This window comes from Gobius niger (genome assembly GCF_951799975.1).
Source record: "Gobius niger genome assembly, chromosome: 2".
Classification (NCBI taxonomy): domain Eukaryota; kingdom Metazoa; phylum Chordata; class Actinopteri; order Gobiiformes; family Gobiidae; genus Gobius; species Gobius niger.
In genome coordinates this window covers 42668339-42683564 of record NC_136853.1, presented here as the reverse complement: position 1 = coordinate 42683564, position 15226 = coordinate 42668339, and the positions used below count along the sequence as shown (strand labels likewise).

At 38.3% G+C, this 15226-nt stretch overlaps 1 protein-coding gene across 1 annotated transcript; it reads left to right on the top strand.

The window, feature by feature from the left end:
* The first annotated feature begins 1258 nt into the window (after positions 1-1258).
* On the top strand, positions 1259-14990 carry LOC306959941 (protein mono-ADP-ribosyltransferase PARP12-like). The gene is made up of 9 exons (XM_079552196.1): positions 1259-1548; positions 4711-4846; positions 8423-8963; positions 9037-9087; positions 11337-11463; positions 11554-11719; positions 13467-13581; positions 13663-13753; positions 14800-14990. Exons 1-9 carry the CDS (start codon positions 1271-1273, stop codon positions 14801-14803), a joined length of 1509 nt encoding a protein of 502 aa, XP_079408322.1. The 5' UTR covers positions 1259-1270; the 3' UTR covers positions 14804-14990.
* Positions 14991-15226: the final 236 nt, after the last annotated feature.

Below are 15226 nucleotides of genomic sequence, written 5' to 3'. Positions count from 1 at the left end.
CACCGACACTTAATTTTCAAAATCTTCATGTCTTGTGTGAGTGGATGTGAGCGTAAATGTAGGTAATTCTGATAGACTCAAGGCCGTGGGAACCCAGGGTGCTGTGGGCGCTGCAGCACCCCCTGGTGGATAGTTTGTGAACTGCAGGCAATATTAACCCCTTAACTCCCACCTGAACCGAGCACATTTTCTCCAGTTTGGCTTTACCCCAATCCAAAAGCTTCTGGAAAAAAGGTGTGAAAATAGCAACAAAACTGAGACGAAAACAATGATGGAAATGTGACAAAAAAGTGAGAAAACATTGACAAAAAAGTGACGAAAAAAATGACAAAAAATGACAAAAAAATTACAAAATATGTCCCAAAAAAAGACAAAAAAGAACAAAAAATGACAAAAAAAAGTTTAAAAAAAGAACAAAAAATGACCAAAATGTGACAAAAAAATGACAAAAAATGACAAAAAAAGAACAAAAAATGACAAAAAATGACAAAAAATGACAAAAAAAAGAACAAAAAAAGAACAAAAAATGACAAAGAATGACAAAAAAATGACAAAAAATGTGACAAAAATGTGACAAAAATGTGACAAAAAAATGACAAAAATGTGAAAAAAATGACAAAAAATGACTAAAAATGACAAAAATGTGATAAAAAAATGACAAAAAATGACAAAAAAAGAACAAAAAATGACAAAAAATGTGACAAAAATGTGACAAAAATGAACAAAAAATGACAAAAAATGACAAAAAATGACAAAAAAAGAACAAAAAATGACAAAAATGTGACAAAAAAATGACAAAAAATGACAAAAAAGAAAAAAAAAAAAAAAAAAGACAAAAAATGTGACAAAAATGTGACAAAAATGTGACAAAAAAAGAACAAAAAATGACAAAAAATGACAAGGTAGTTTGAAATCACTACACGATTGATAAAAAAAAAATGGAAACGGAAACTCCGACCTCGATTGCATTTTTTGTCACTTTTTTGTTGCATTTTTGAAACGTTCTTTTTTCAAATTGCTTTTTCTTGACGCCTTTTTTTCTTTTCTTTTTTTTTGTTGTTGTTGCTTTGCCTGCACATTTTCATGCCAAAGTCTAAAGCGCTTCCAGGCGGTAGACGGTATAAGTGTGACGCGCCCCCCCTCTGGTGGGGAATGACTTGCATTACACAATCCCGCTTCGCATTGGGATAAGTTTCGTTTTCTGTTCATCAGAAATGCGCCTATTCGCCGTCATCACTTTTTAGACACTCACCAGCAATCTCAGTCGGCCATGGAGACCGAGATACTGAGATACATCCTGACCAGCCATGGATCTGTGGACAGGGAGGAGCTGGAGTGCAATCTTGGAGACGCCGCGCTCACCGCTGATATTATAAGAAACAATAATGACAAGTTTATGGCGTGTTCGTTCAGCGGGACGTGGAAAGTGGTGGTGCGGAGCGGGGTGAGGCTGTGCCGGGTCAGAGAGTGTCAGAGAGGAGACTGCGAGGGACTGCACCTCTGCAAAAACCTGCTCTTTTCTGGAGACTGCCAGTTTCAACAGTCAAGGTAAGAACGCGCGGACTGTGGCAATGTGTTCAAAATGACATATGTTCATTGTTAGGTATCATGCTCATCAGAGGCGGACTGGGACTGAAAAACAGCCCTGGACTCTGGTCAGCCTGGCCCAAATGAGCGTAAATGTGAAACACTTCCACAAATTAACCTCTTACCACCCGCCTGAACCGAGAGGATCTTTTTCCTCACGTCATCAGATTTTTTTTTTCAATCATTTTTTTGTTGGGTATTCAACTCATTTTTGTAACTTTTTTGTTATTTTTTTTTGTCATTTTTTGTTACATTTTTGTCATTTTTTAGTCATTTTTTGTCAATTTTTTGTAATTTTTTTTGTCGATTTTTTTAATCAAATTTTTGTCATTTTTCCTCAATTTTTTGTCGATTTGTCACATTTTTGTCATTTTTTGTCATTATTTTGTCATTTTTTGTCACATTTTTGTCATTTTTTGTCATTTTTTGTCACATTTTTGTCATTTTTTCGTCAATTTTTTTTGTCAATTATTTATCAAATTTGTCTTTTTTTTTGTCGATTTTTTAATCAAATTTTTGTCATTTTTTTCACATTTTTTGTCACATTTTTGTCATTTTTTCGTCCATTTTTTCTCACATTTTTGTCATTTTTTCGTCCATTTTTTGTCACATTTTTTGTCAAATTTTTTGTAATTTTTTGGTCAAATTTTTGTAATTTTTTGTCAAATTTTTATCACATTTTTGTCATTTTTTTCGTAGATTTTTTAATCAAATTTTTGTCATTTTTTCGTCAATTTTTTTGTCAATTATTTATCAAATTTGTCTTTTTTTTTCGTCGATTTTTTTATCAAATTTTTGTCATTTTTTTCACATTTTTTTCACATTTTTGTCATTTTTTCATCCATTTTTTGTCACATTTTTGTCATTTTTTCGTCCATTTTTTGTCACATTTTTTGTCACATTTTTTGTCATTTTTTGGTCAAATTTTTGTAATTTTTTGTCAAATTTGTATCACATTTTTGTCATTTTTTTCGTAGATTTTTTTAATCAAATTTTTGTCATTTTTTGTCCATTTTTTGTCAATTTCTTGTGACATTTTTGTGACATTTTTGCCACTTTTTCATCAATTTTTCGTCTCAGTTTTGATGCTATTTTTCACAGCTTTTTTCCAGAAGCTTTTAGATTTGGGCAAAGCTGAACTGGAGAAAATGTGCTCGGTCCAGGTGGGAGTTAAGGGGTTAACCTCTTACCACCCGCCTTAACCGAGAGCATTTTCTCCAGTTCGGCTTTGCCCAAATCTAAAAGCTTCTTGACTGGAGAGCAACACTGTAACGTCTCACGTTAATATAGCTAGTGTCCAAAACAATAGCTATATTACATAAAGCCAAATATTTTCCAAATACAAATACAAAAAAAAAAGCCATAAGGATAGTCAATCATTCACCGTATAATGAACCATATAACGCAATATTCTGCAAATTTAAAGCAATTAAATTCTGTGATCTAGTCAGCCTGAACACCGCTGTCTTTATGTACAAAGTCCATAGGAAAATACTGCCAGAAAATATACTTTGTCTGTTTGCCAACAGGGACCAGAAATATAACCTGAGAGGAGAAAACATGTTTAAAAAACAAATGGTCCAAACAAACTTTAAAATGAATACTATTTCGGTCAAAGGGGTCGACTTGTGGAACAATCTCAACAGTGATCTTAAAAGGAGCAATTCCATTAATTATTTCAAAAAACAGTTTAAAACCTTAATTTTTGAGAAATATACAAAAAATGCTTAAGAAAATGTGGTTAAGTTAAGCTCATGCATCACTGTTGTGCATAAATTGGAACAGAGAAACAAACAAGCATTTGTATTTACAAATTACCATATTATTATTTTAGTAAAGAAGAAAAATTATGTGTACTGTTTATGCGTGAATGTAAAGGTATATATATAATATATTGTATACATTTGTTTTTTGTAACGTCTTTGATGGGTAGATGTTGTTTTGGAAAAATAAGCCACGGCTTCAGCCTACACCTTTTCGGTTACCCGCCTTGTCTGTGATGAATTTGCAGTACATACTGTACTTTTTGTTTTATGTTTTTGTAACCGAATAAACATTCATTCATTCATTTGAAAGCTAAAATCTAGAAAAGTGATGGTAACTTTTTGTCACGTTGTCGCTGCTCATTATATATTCAGATCTTTGGAATAATACAACATACACCCCTGTAGACTAGCATCAAACTTGTTGCTGATCCCAAAAACTCTTTTTGAAACCCAGGGAGATCTGGCTGCAGCCTCCAGACTCTTGAATGGCTCTCCCCAGGGGCGGACTGGCCATATGTCCATTCTGGAAGAGCACAGAAGGGCCACTGGCTCGAGGGCCACCAGTCCCGCCTCAACCGAGCTTTACCCAAATCTAAAGGCTAAAAAGAAAAGCATCAAAATAACGAGAAAAAGAGGATGAAAACACGAGAAAAACACGGACATAAAAACACAACAAAAAATGATAGAAAAAAGAATTCAAAATTCAACAAAAATGTGACAAAAACTCAACCAAAGAGTGGCAAAAATGTGACAAAAATTCAACAAACATGTAACAAAAACTCAACCAAAAAGTGACAAAAACTCAACAAAAATGTGACAAAAATGTGACAAAAATGTGACAAAAATTCAACAACAATGTAACAAAAACTTAATAAAAATGTAACAAAAACTCAACCAAAGAGTGACAAAAACTCAACAAAAATGTAACAAAAACTCAACAAAAATGTGACAAAAATGTGACAAAAATGTGACAAAAATTTAACAAAAATTCAACAAAAATGAACAAAAACTCAACCAAAGAGTGACAAAAATTCCACAAACATGAAAAAAAAAAAAAACATACAAAAGGTGACACAACACAGCGTGAGGAAAAAGGTCCGTTTTGTGGGTCTTAGCTTTCAAATGAGGTGTTACACAGCCAAAAGAGGACAGAATGCACTTGGTTAAGGCGGGTGGTAAGAGGTTGAAATATGTATTTATGGAAGTGTCACATTTACGCTAATTTGGGCCAGGCTGGTCAGAGTCCAGGGCTGTTTTTCAGTCCCAGTCCGCCCCTGGCTCTCCCTGTCACAGCACAAACAGGTCAATGAACTTTACTTCGTTTTTAGGCTGCACTAATCATGTTTGTGTGTTGTAGGAAAGGATGCAGTTTCTCCCATGACCTGAAGTCAGACAACAACCTGGAGGTGCTCACGAAGTTTGGCCTGGAGACACTGAAAAGGACTGAGGTGTGTCTCCTGCTGCTGCAGAGCGACGACTCACTGCTGCCTCAGGTGATATTCTGAACCTTTTTCACAAATGATTTTGAATGTGAAAACTATCCCTCTTTTCACATGTTGACAAGTGCTGGTAGTAATTTCATTTGGTCAGTCTTGTCACCTTGAGTAAATCTTTATGTTGACTCATGGAAATGAATGAAAGTTAAATCAATACAAACTTTAATTCATTGTATTGTATCTCGAAATGATTTATTTGATCTACTTTAAAGGGACTACACAATGGGCCGACCCCATCAAAAAGTGTCAGATTAGGGGGACGTCGTAATGGACAGTTATCGGAATGACGGGATTTTGGCTTGGTGGGTTTTTGGAATAAGGGGTAGACGCCAAAAAAGGGACTTAAAGGGACTCTACGGAGTTTAAAAATGTTAAAATTAGGTATTTTCATCCACCTACTTGCTCCAGCCATGTCCTAAGGTGTAGAATGTGCTCAGACCTGTTCACCACAACTGCCTCGAAAAAACTTCACTGTCACTCAAAAGGTTATTACTTCGGGTCGGGAATGCCGTCACGCACAAGCTTAATATAGAAGGTGCAGTTACACGTATGACCTGAGGTGGCAGTAGTGAGTATAAAATGGCCAACTTGCATCTAGCCCCTTTAAGGGTGATATGGAATTATTGACATTTTTACATTACTATATTTTATGTATTTCATGATCTAGTTGTCGGATTACAACAACCCTATAACATTTACCCACAGTTACTCCTCTACACCTCTACAGACGACCATAACTGAGTTTGAAGGCTGTCAGGTGAATAACTGGTTCTTTTCTTTGAGATTCAGTATTCATTATAAAAGGTCAGGGATCTCTACTGTTGATTTGGAGATAAAGTTCTTCAGCCCTTCTCTGTATCTAGAAACAAGGAGCATTTTCTTTTCTTTCTTGACTTGAACATAATTTGCAAACATTTTGGAAATGACTTACTTGACTTCCTCTTTGCCCCATTCGGCGCAAAGGCCACGAACAAGTTCCTGTTCATTTCTTGTTTGTGATTTTGTAATGCATTGAAATCCGTCTGACGGGTTTGGTCAGATCAGATCAGATCAGATCAGATTGTATTTAGGAAATGAAGTAGGAACTTGAGTTGAAATGTCATCTTGGCTACAAACTCTTCAGGGTGAACTTCATCAAAGGCAAAATCCCACCTGAACCGAGCACATTTTCTCCAGTTTGGCTTCTTGTAAAAAGCGTAAAAAACGTATTTGAAAATGCAAAAAAATGTGACAAAACGTGCAGAAAAAGCAACAATAACGCAATAAAAAAGCAACAATAAAAGTCACAAAAGAGCAACAAAAAAGTGACGAAAACATGACCCAAATAAAGACAAAGACAGAGACAAAACAGTTACGATCCTTTTCTTTCTTTTTCATTTGACCTTTATTTATCCAGGATAAAACAAGAGTTTTGGAGGTCTTAGCTTTCAAATGAGGCGTTACTCTGGCCTATAGGCTGTATGCAGTTTCCTCACGTGACGTCTTCCTGGACAGTAAGCCAGGCGCTGGACTTCCTGTCGGTGATCGTTTACTTTCACAACTAGAAAGGTCCCACACAAATATAAATATATATATATATATATATATATATATATATATAGCTCAGGATCTGGTTGAGGACGAGTTACTGATGTCACAGAAACGTATTACAAACGTCATGAATCCTGCACCCAAAGGAAACGCCAGCTGTCGTAAGGGGCGGAGCTTTTATCTTAGAGCTAAAGGCTAGTGTTGAAAAATGATAATATAACATGTAAACAAGTAAATATTATTTAAACTACTAACAGGACGATTCTTTTTTGCGCAGGCTTGTTCAAAAATTAGTTAGTTTAAATTTTTATTGTGTTAGCCGCGTTAGCCTCAAGACAAAAACATCCACCGTTATGAACACAGAGGTTTCCTCCAGTGAAGTCGCTACGTCTCATGTAATATTTTCTAACCTGCTCCAGCCACATCTGAATTTTTGCTTGCTGTCCTTTACCAAATCTTCAGCTATCGCTTCATTTCTGTGGGACCTCCTAATTTTTAATGGGAAGAGATAACGGACAGGAAGGACAGCGTCTGGTTTACTGTCCAGGCGGAAATCACGTGGGGTCACTGTGCATAGAGCCCACAGGCTGTAGTTTAGTTTAGTTTAGTTTATTTATGTAGAAAAACAGGGACAGTGTACAATAAACAGTAACCTCAAGGGGAGAGATGCATTATACCAGGTTATAGCTCAAGTGCTTTTTCCACCCGTCGTCCCTGTGAAGGCTGATGTCACAGTAAAATACATAAAAACATCAAGGATACATGGATAAGGACGGGGCCTTTCTGTGTGGAGTTTGCATGTTCTCCCCGTGTCTGCGTAGGTTTCCTCCGGGTACTCCAGTTTCCCCTACCACTAAAAACATGTAGAACAGGTGAATCCCTTCAGCCAGGTGATTCTGACCATCAGCCTGGCTCCACATCATGGAGACGGGTCCCCGGGCGCGGCACTGCCGTCGACCACTGCTCCTCAGTGAAATCGAAGGATGGGTTAAATGCAAACAAACATAATAGCATTTACATTGACCAAGTTCATAATAGATAAAGCAAATCTTCACATACACAACAATCAGACCAAAAACACACACACATACATCCGGTCACAGGTGCAAGTTTGATTTGACAAGAGCCATTTCTTTGCCAGGCGTGAGAACGTGTAAGAGTTTGTGCTTGTTCTCAGCTCTGTAGGAACTCATTCCTACAGAAAGCTCCAGTGGAGAAGCTTTCAGATCTGGGTAAAGCGAAACTGTGGGGGTGAAGAGGTTGGCGTGTCATTGCATGAGTTACTTTTGGTTTAGGCAAGGCAAGGCAAGTTTATTTGTAGAGCACAATTCATACACAAGGCAATTCAAAGTGCTTCACAGTTGCATAAATACAAGAAAACAAATAGAATCAATAAAAACATCAACATAAAAATAATCAATTACAGTAAAAGGCGAGAGTGCAGATAAAATACTTTCAGTCATATGCACGGGCAAAAAGATCTGATTTTCAGCCTGGATTTGAACATTGTCAGAGTTGAGGCCTGTCTCACATCCTCATGAAGACTGTTCCAGATTTTAGCTGCATGAAACTGAAACGCAGCCTCACCGTGTTTAGTCCTGACTCTGGGAACCACCAGGAGGCCCCTCCCTGAAGTTCTCAGGGCCCGAGATGGTTCATACGGCTCTAACATGTCAGAGATGTACTTTGGAGCTAGACCATGAAAAGACTTGTACACAAGCAGAGCTGTTTTAAAGTCTATTCTCTGAGCGACAAGAAGCCAGTGCAGAGACCGGAGCACTGGACTAATATGGTCGTATTTCCTGGTTCTTGTCAGGACTCGAGCAGCAGCGTTCTGGATGTTCTGCAGCTCTGATAGCTCGTTTAGAGAGGCCAGTGAGCAGCTGTTACAGTAATCTAACCTGCTGGAGACAAATGCATAGATAAGTCTCTCTAAGTCTGGTTTTGACACTATTCCTCTGATAGTTTATATAAAAGTCTTACTCCATGAAAAAGTGCAGATGCTAAAAGCTGAAGGTCTGATTCCAATTCTGTCATATTCAGATCTGCCACGACTACAACAACCGCAGTGTGTGCCAAGACGAGTGTCCGCGGCTGCACATCTGCGAGCACTTCCTGTACCAGGACTGCTACTGTCACAGGCCACACGACTTCTCAGACCCACGGACGCTCAAGCTCCTGCGGGACAAGCGCATCCCGGAGCAGCTCCACGGAGTGTTGAAGTCCGTCTATGCCAACAAACGGGCGCTCTGGTGGGCCGACCGAGGGAACCGGAGCAGAGAGAGCGGCTCAGAGGCTGCTTATAGTTCAGAAGTCAATGAATACGAGGCAGAAGACGACGGCGGCCCGGACGACCAAAAGTCCTCAGAAGATTCGGATTCAAGCAGCAGCGTCAGCACAAATCAAAGCGAAGGCAGTCGTCACGGCGATCCAAGGAGGAGAGAAGGCGGGAGACGGGATAGGACAAGGGGCAATCGACGAAAAACACCCTCTGCTGCCGGGAGTGTGGAGCCCAACGGTAGATACAGACAATACGACAGGTCAGACGCAAAGAGGGATGGAACACAAAACCGTGGGGGAAAAGGTAATGTTGTGAAATCGCAAATCATGATAAAATAAATGACTGACAAATAAGATTTTCTGTTTTGTGTTTTTAGGTAAAACTGAGATCTGCATGTTCTACATCAGAGGGAAATGTAAAGATGAAGGTGAGTGGGCAAGACGCCTTTGTCTCGATACAATGCGTTTTCTGGTACAAAGGGGCTGGTATAATCCATATTACTATGCAGTAAGATCTGCATTTTAATAATAAACTTCAATTTAACCTGAATTAATTGAAAAAGAAAGCACTAGTTTCCAAGTGTGAAATACTGTATGTTGATAAGTGCAAAAGCAGATAAAAAAAAAAAGAACGGCCTGGTTGTAATACTGTTTATCTATCACTAGGTGGTGCTCACGTGACATCATGACATTCTAAAGAGCCTATAGTTTAAAATTGAAGTGGTGGGCAACTGAATATTCCTTACTGGTAACTATGGTAACTGTTAAAATGCAATGTTTTTTGTTTGTTTTTGCAAGTATCGCAAGTATTTTCTCTGAAAGGCGTCCATTAGTGGAGACAGTATTCAAAAACATGAGCGTGATGTTGGTCAGTAGAAAGGCTGCGGGTTTGTGAATCCAGTCACTACCAAGTAGGGCTGCAACTAACGATTATTTTGTAATTGATTAGTCTATCGATCATTTTTACGATTAATCGATTAATCGCTTGGCTGTGAATTATAGCTTAAGTCGCGCTGTTTAAGGAAGTGCTGATGGAGTAAACTAAAGGGAAATGTTTTTTGAAGGCTCTATTCATGAAATTTACATTGTACAAACCACTACAGACCCTAAATATAAAATCAAAGAAGGTTTTCATCAAAAATACTACATTTCTTTGGTCATTTTTGCTCCACTTTAGTCTGTGTGAGCCAGAAAACGATTAATCAATTACTAAAATAGTTGTCGACTCTTTCAATAATCGATTAGTCGTCGATTAATCGATTAGTCGTTTCAGCCCTACTACCAAGTACTGATGTGGAACAACATTTGTCATTTTTCTTTTTGGAGATTTCTTACAAAAACGGTTAGCAATCCCACAGAGTTATGTTGTCGCCAGCCATGTTGTTGTCTCCATCTGAGGTTTTGACATCATCCAATTCTAGCGCGTGAACGCAGAGATTAATGCAGTATAACTCAACTTAACTTAACTTAATATACAATGGTTGTTTTCAGGTTCTAGAATGTGATGATGTCACCAGACCGAGTGGGGGCAGGAGCCAGTTTTTCCACATTAATATCATTACACTTTCACATGTCGTATCTAAAAAGAAAATGTATGAATTACAGTAATGATCATCAATATCAGTCACTGGGTCCATGATCCCTCTGTACAAGACCAAAAATGTCCTCAAAAACAAATTAATGTTTACCTCTATATAATATTATAGGCCTTTAGAATGCTGTGATGTCATCTGAAACTCAAGAATTTATTATTTTGCTTATTTATTTGAAATGGAGGGACAATACATATTCATTAACATTTACATGAACGTAAATATGCCAGATTATAGCCTTTGGTTCATTTCCACCTGCAGACCCACTGGCAGGTTGGTGTTACACACAAGTTATGAAAAACATACAGAGACACTATAAATACTAAGGCTGGCCTTAATATTACCCTTTTACGTCCTTTGAAATACTTTAACTATCAATCGATCAATCTGTGAGTCGCCCTACAGGCTGCACCAAACATTTAGGCGATAGATGATTGAGTTTGGGTCAGTCACCAACTACAGAATACACATGTGACATAAATACAACAATGATGCATCACGATATATACACAGGAGTATGTACAATATTTAGCAATTGAAAAGAAACGTGTTTGATTTCAGTATCAGATTACCATGCTGTATAAAAAGAATAAAACTAATAATAGCTTAATTAACTTAAAACTTAATTAATTAACTTTAAACTTAATATAAAATGAAAGCAAATTGTATATGTAACTGAAATGCTGTGTAATTATGTTATGAATTAAGTCGGGTGAACCCTGTTGATATAAAATAAACATAACTTCTCTACTGTACTGCATAAGTACTGCATAACAAAATAGACATTATTAAACCTGCCTTATTGCTGGGTTGCAGGTGACATCCCAGCGTTCTAAAGGCCTATACTATTATATAGAGGAAAAATTATTTTGTTTTTGAGGACATTTTTGGTCTTGTCCAGAGAGATCATGGACCCAGTGACTGATATAAATGATAATATTTTTAATTCATATATTTTCTTTTTAGCTACGACTTGTGTAATGTTGTTAATAGGAAAAGCTGGCTCCTGCCCCGCTGGGTCCGGTGACATCATCATATTCTTGAACCTACAACCCAGCAATATAACAGGTTGTGTATCCTTGTAGGTAATTGTCCAAAAGCTCATGACAAGATGCCGTACAGATGGAAGGTCAAACGGAACGGCCTGTGGGACACTATGGCTGACAACGAGAGGATTGAGAGAGAATATTGTGACCCGCGGAACACTTACAGGTCACATTATATCATTTACAGTAACACATGAACTGTATAACAACATCATAACACATGAAATGTAACTTAGTGTCTTTTTCATCTGTACAGCACCGACTGCCCTCCTGTGCACTTTGATACACTGATGTCTGGGAATAACAAAGTGAGACGCCTCTCTACGCTCAACTATGTCGTGAAACCACAGTATACCCACACGACTCTCTGGTTCTGGTACTTTGAGGATCACAACGGGCACTGGCACCAGTATTCAGCGACTGTAAGTATTTAAAAGTATTTCATGGATATATGTGAAACTTTTCTAACCAAAAAAAAGAAAAATTTTGTCATGTTTTGTTTGTTTGATGGTGAAAAAAAATCACTTCAATGTTCGTGTACAGCAAGCGTCTCAGACATGCGGCCCGGGGGCCAAATGTGTTTTTTGTGGCCTGCAAGATGATTTCTTATCTACATTATATGCGGTCCGCCAGTAAATTGAATTGAACACACTAGAACTACATTTCCCATGAGGCACCGCGTGGTGTCGCCTACGCCGCTCTTCACTCCATAGAGTAGCATAGCGGACCGTGCGGACGTGAGACATAGGGGACATAGAGGAATAGGCCACCGTTTTTACATACTGAGATATGTTCTTACCTTAGCTTTGACGAGTTCTTTAGGACCTGTCTGGTCTTCCTCCGTGCCTTCAGTCACGTAAACACAGCGCAGACGGCGTTAGCATTTAGCCTCTCCCTCTCTCCTCTATAGCTCCAAAACAGGTCAAGATAGAAGCTACCAAGCTCTTCCATGTTTTCCCTATTTAAATATGGTTACGTGAAGTGTTCCACTACAAAGTATAATTACACAAAATTACACAATGTGGATTTTCTAAGCGGATAAAAGGGGGGACTATATTGTAAGGCGTAATAATACCAGGAGTAGTTCGAAATCCGCGCAGTAAAGTGAAGATTACTGCGCGGATTTCGAAAACGGTGGCCTATTCCTTTAAATAAAAAAGTAGAGAATATGGAAATGTATAAAAAATACTGCAAATAATGACAGCAACATTAACAGTAAAAAATATAAGCCCCATCAATTATTTAACTGTAGGTAAGAAAAAGGTCTGAGGTCAATGAGTCCACATTGGTGTGTCCTGAGATCAGCTCAGTCTGTATAATGGCATTTATACATTTATTATATTTATTTACCATACCATACCATACCAACTTTATTTATAAAGCACTTTAAAAACTGTACAGTTGGCCAAAGTGCCGCACACAGAAACAGATACAAATATTTACAGTAAAAAAAATATGAGGTAAGAAGTACAACAACAGCAGCAATCTCAATTTGCATTAAATGCCAGAGAAAAAAGGTGCGTTTTTAGGAGAGATTTAAAAACAGGAAGGGACTGGGCCTGTCTAATCTCTAATGGCAGCTGGTTCCACAGCCGTGGGCCAGCAACAGAGAAGGCCCGATCTCCCCGAAGTTTGCGCTTGGTTTTTGGGACAACCAGTTGCAGCTGATCCGCTGACCTGAGAGCACGAGAGGGAGCGTAAGGCTGAATCAGGTCAGACAGATAGGTGGGGGCGATTATTTGAAAGGGTAATTGTAAATAAACACAGTAAAAAACAAGTTTATTGCTGATTCTCAACTCCAGTCCTTGGTTGGGCCTTTCTACACTACATTAAAATTACATCTGTAGTACATTTTGCATTTCTTTCTAAATAGGCACAGACAGAGACCTGGCTGAAAGATCATTCACTGATGCCCTGAACCAAAATGAGATTAATTTGCAAAAACACTAACTGTCTTAGTCTTAGCTTAAAAATGTGCAGATAGTTAATGTACGGTTTATTTTAAGATATATTATAGCAAACAATAAAAAAGTTGCTAAATCATAATTGGCTTAATAAAAAGGTCTTTGTCTGTTGCGGCCCTCGACCAACACTGGGTTTGCATTTTGGCCCCCACTCCAAATGCGTTTGAGACCCCTGCTACACAGTATCTCATGTTCTCTTTTTCAGATGGATTTGTTTGAGCAACGACCAATCATCATCACGAGTGAAAAACTGGAGCAGATGTATCAAACAGACCGTGAGGATGTGGTGAAGTTTTTGTCCTTTGAACTCAGTTTCAAAAGTAAAGGTTGCACTAAACCACAAATTAATTTTTTGCATATTTTGAACTGTGAATTGTATCTAACATCCCTCGTGTTTTCAGGCATGAAACAAACCGACCGTAAGTCTGGCGCTAAGTGGCTGGTGAGGAGACGGCCTCGATTTGTCTCTGCAGCCGAGGTCGAAACCAAGAGGTACAACTCGTGTTTTGTCTAAAATGCTTGCAGTTGTAGCAGAAGTTGTGCATGCAGTAGTGCTCGAGTACAACTAATTATATATATATTGTTTTTACTTTCGTAAAACGCGCAAAAAGTGAGAGTTGAAATAATAAATGAGTAAAGATAATCTCCCTTCATGTAAGTTAGCTGAGCAAACTTGTACAAACATTTGGGTGACAGTGGAGAGCCCTAGAGTAAAAAGACAAAGTATATAACTGTTCTTTGGGCTATAACTGGGGTCAGAGGTCATATTTTGACCTAGGCCCCCTCCCCCAGGCCTGATTATACCTTCAAGATATCGGTAGTTTTTAATGATATAGTACAGTCAGTCATACTATATGACTTTTGTTGTTATGGCGGCCATTTTGAATACCGAAGAAGAATTATGCAGAACTACAACATGCGACAATAACTCTAAGAAAGACAACTGATTGACAGTGGCATTTTTATGTACTCCTAGTCATTGCTCAAGAAGATAGCAGCAAAAACGCGGCCCCAGAGATGCCCGTTTATGTGAAGAAACCAGTGAGTCAGTGTTTAAGATGTTAGCATGCTACCGGTTAGCTTACACTGCTCAGCTCCGACCTCTCCAAGAGAAAGCCCTGAACCACACTCCAAACCTTGGCTACAACATGTGACCGAGGTCAGAGCTGAGCTGTTACTGCAGTATTTCCTCAGTTTTCATAGATGTGAACCACACATGTGTATATTGTGCTATTGTGTATTGTGACAGTTGCTAACCGGTAGCATGCTAACGTCTTAAGCGTCTTGAACACTGACTGAGACTGTTGACATGACAAACTGCAAAAATCAGAGAAAGATGTCTTAATTTAGTCTGTGGAGTGAAGCAGAGCTATTGTTACATGTTGTAGTACTGCATAATGCTACTTCAGTATTCAAAATGGCGGCTAGAGCTAATCGTCATGTCATCGGAAATGCATGTATAGTACAACGGAAATCTTTTGGTTGGTTTACTGTTGCCCTGTCATATTCCTAACATGCTATGTCGCTTTGTGTTGCAGATAAAATTAAATAAAACAACAAAAAGCCCTGTCCCCCCGACCATAGGAATCTACAGGTTTAGCGAAGCTGGTCAATATCCTCGATATGTACTAAATAACATAATTAGAAGAGTGACAGTGTGAGATTGGCTGTCTTGTTAGAAAGGCCTGTAGTTATAATTAGGACAGTTTATCCCCCAGGCCAACTATACCCGGGTCTGGGCACCACCTTTTAAAACTACATGAATAGTATTATTGTTATTAACCCCTTAACTCCCACCTGAACCGAGCACGTTTTCTCCAGCTTGGCTTTACCCCAGTCCAAAAGCTTCTGGAAAAAAGCTGTGAAAATAGCAACAAAACTGAGACGAAAACAATGATGGAAATGTGACAAAAAAGTGAGAAAACATTGGCAAAAAAGTGACGAAAAATTTATGAAAAAGTGGCA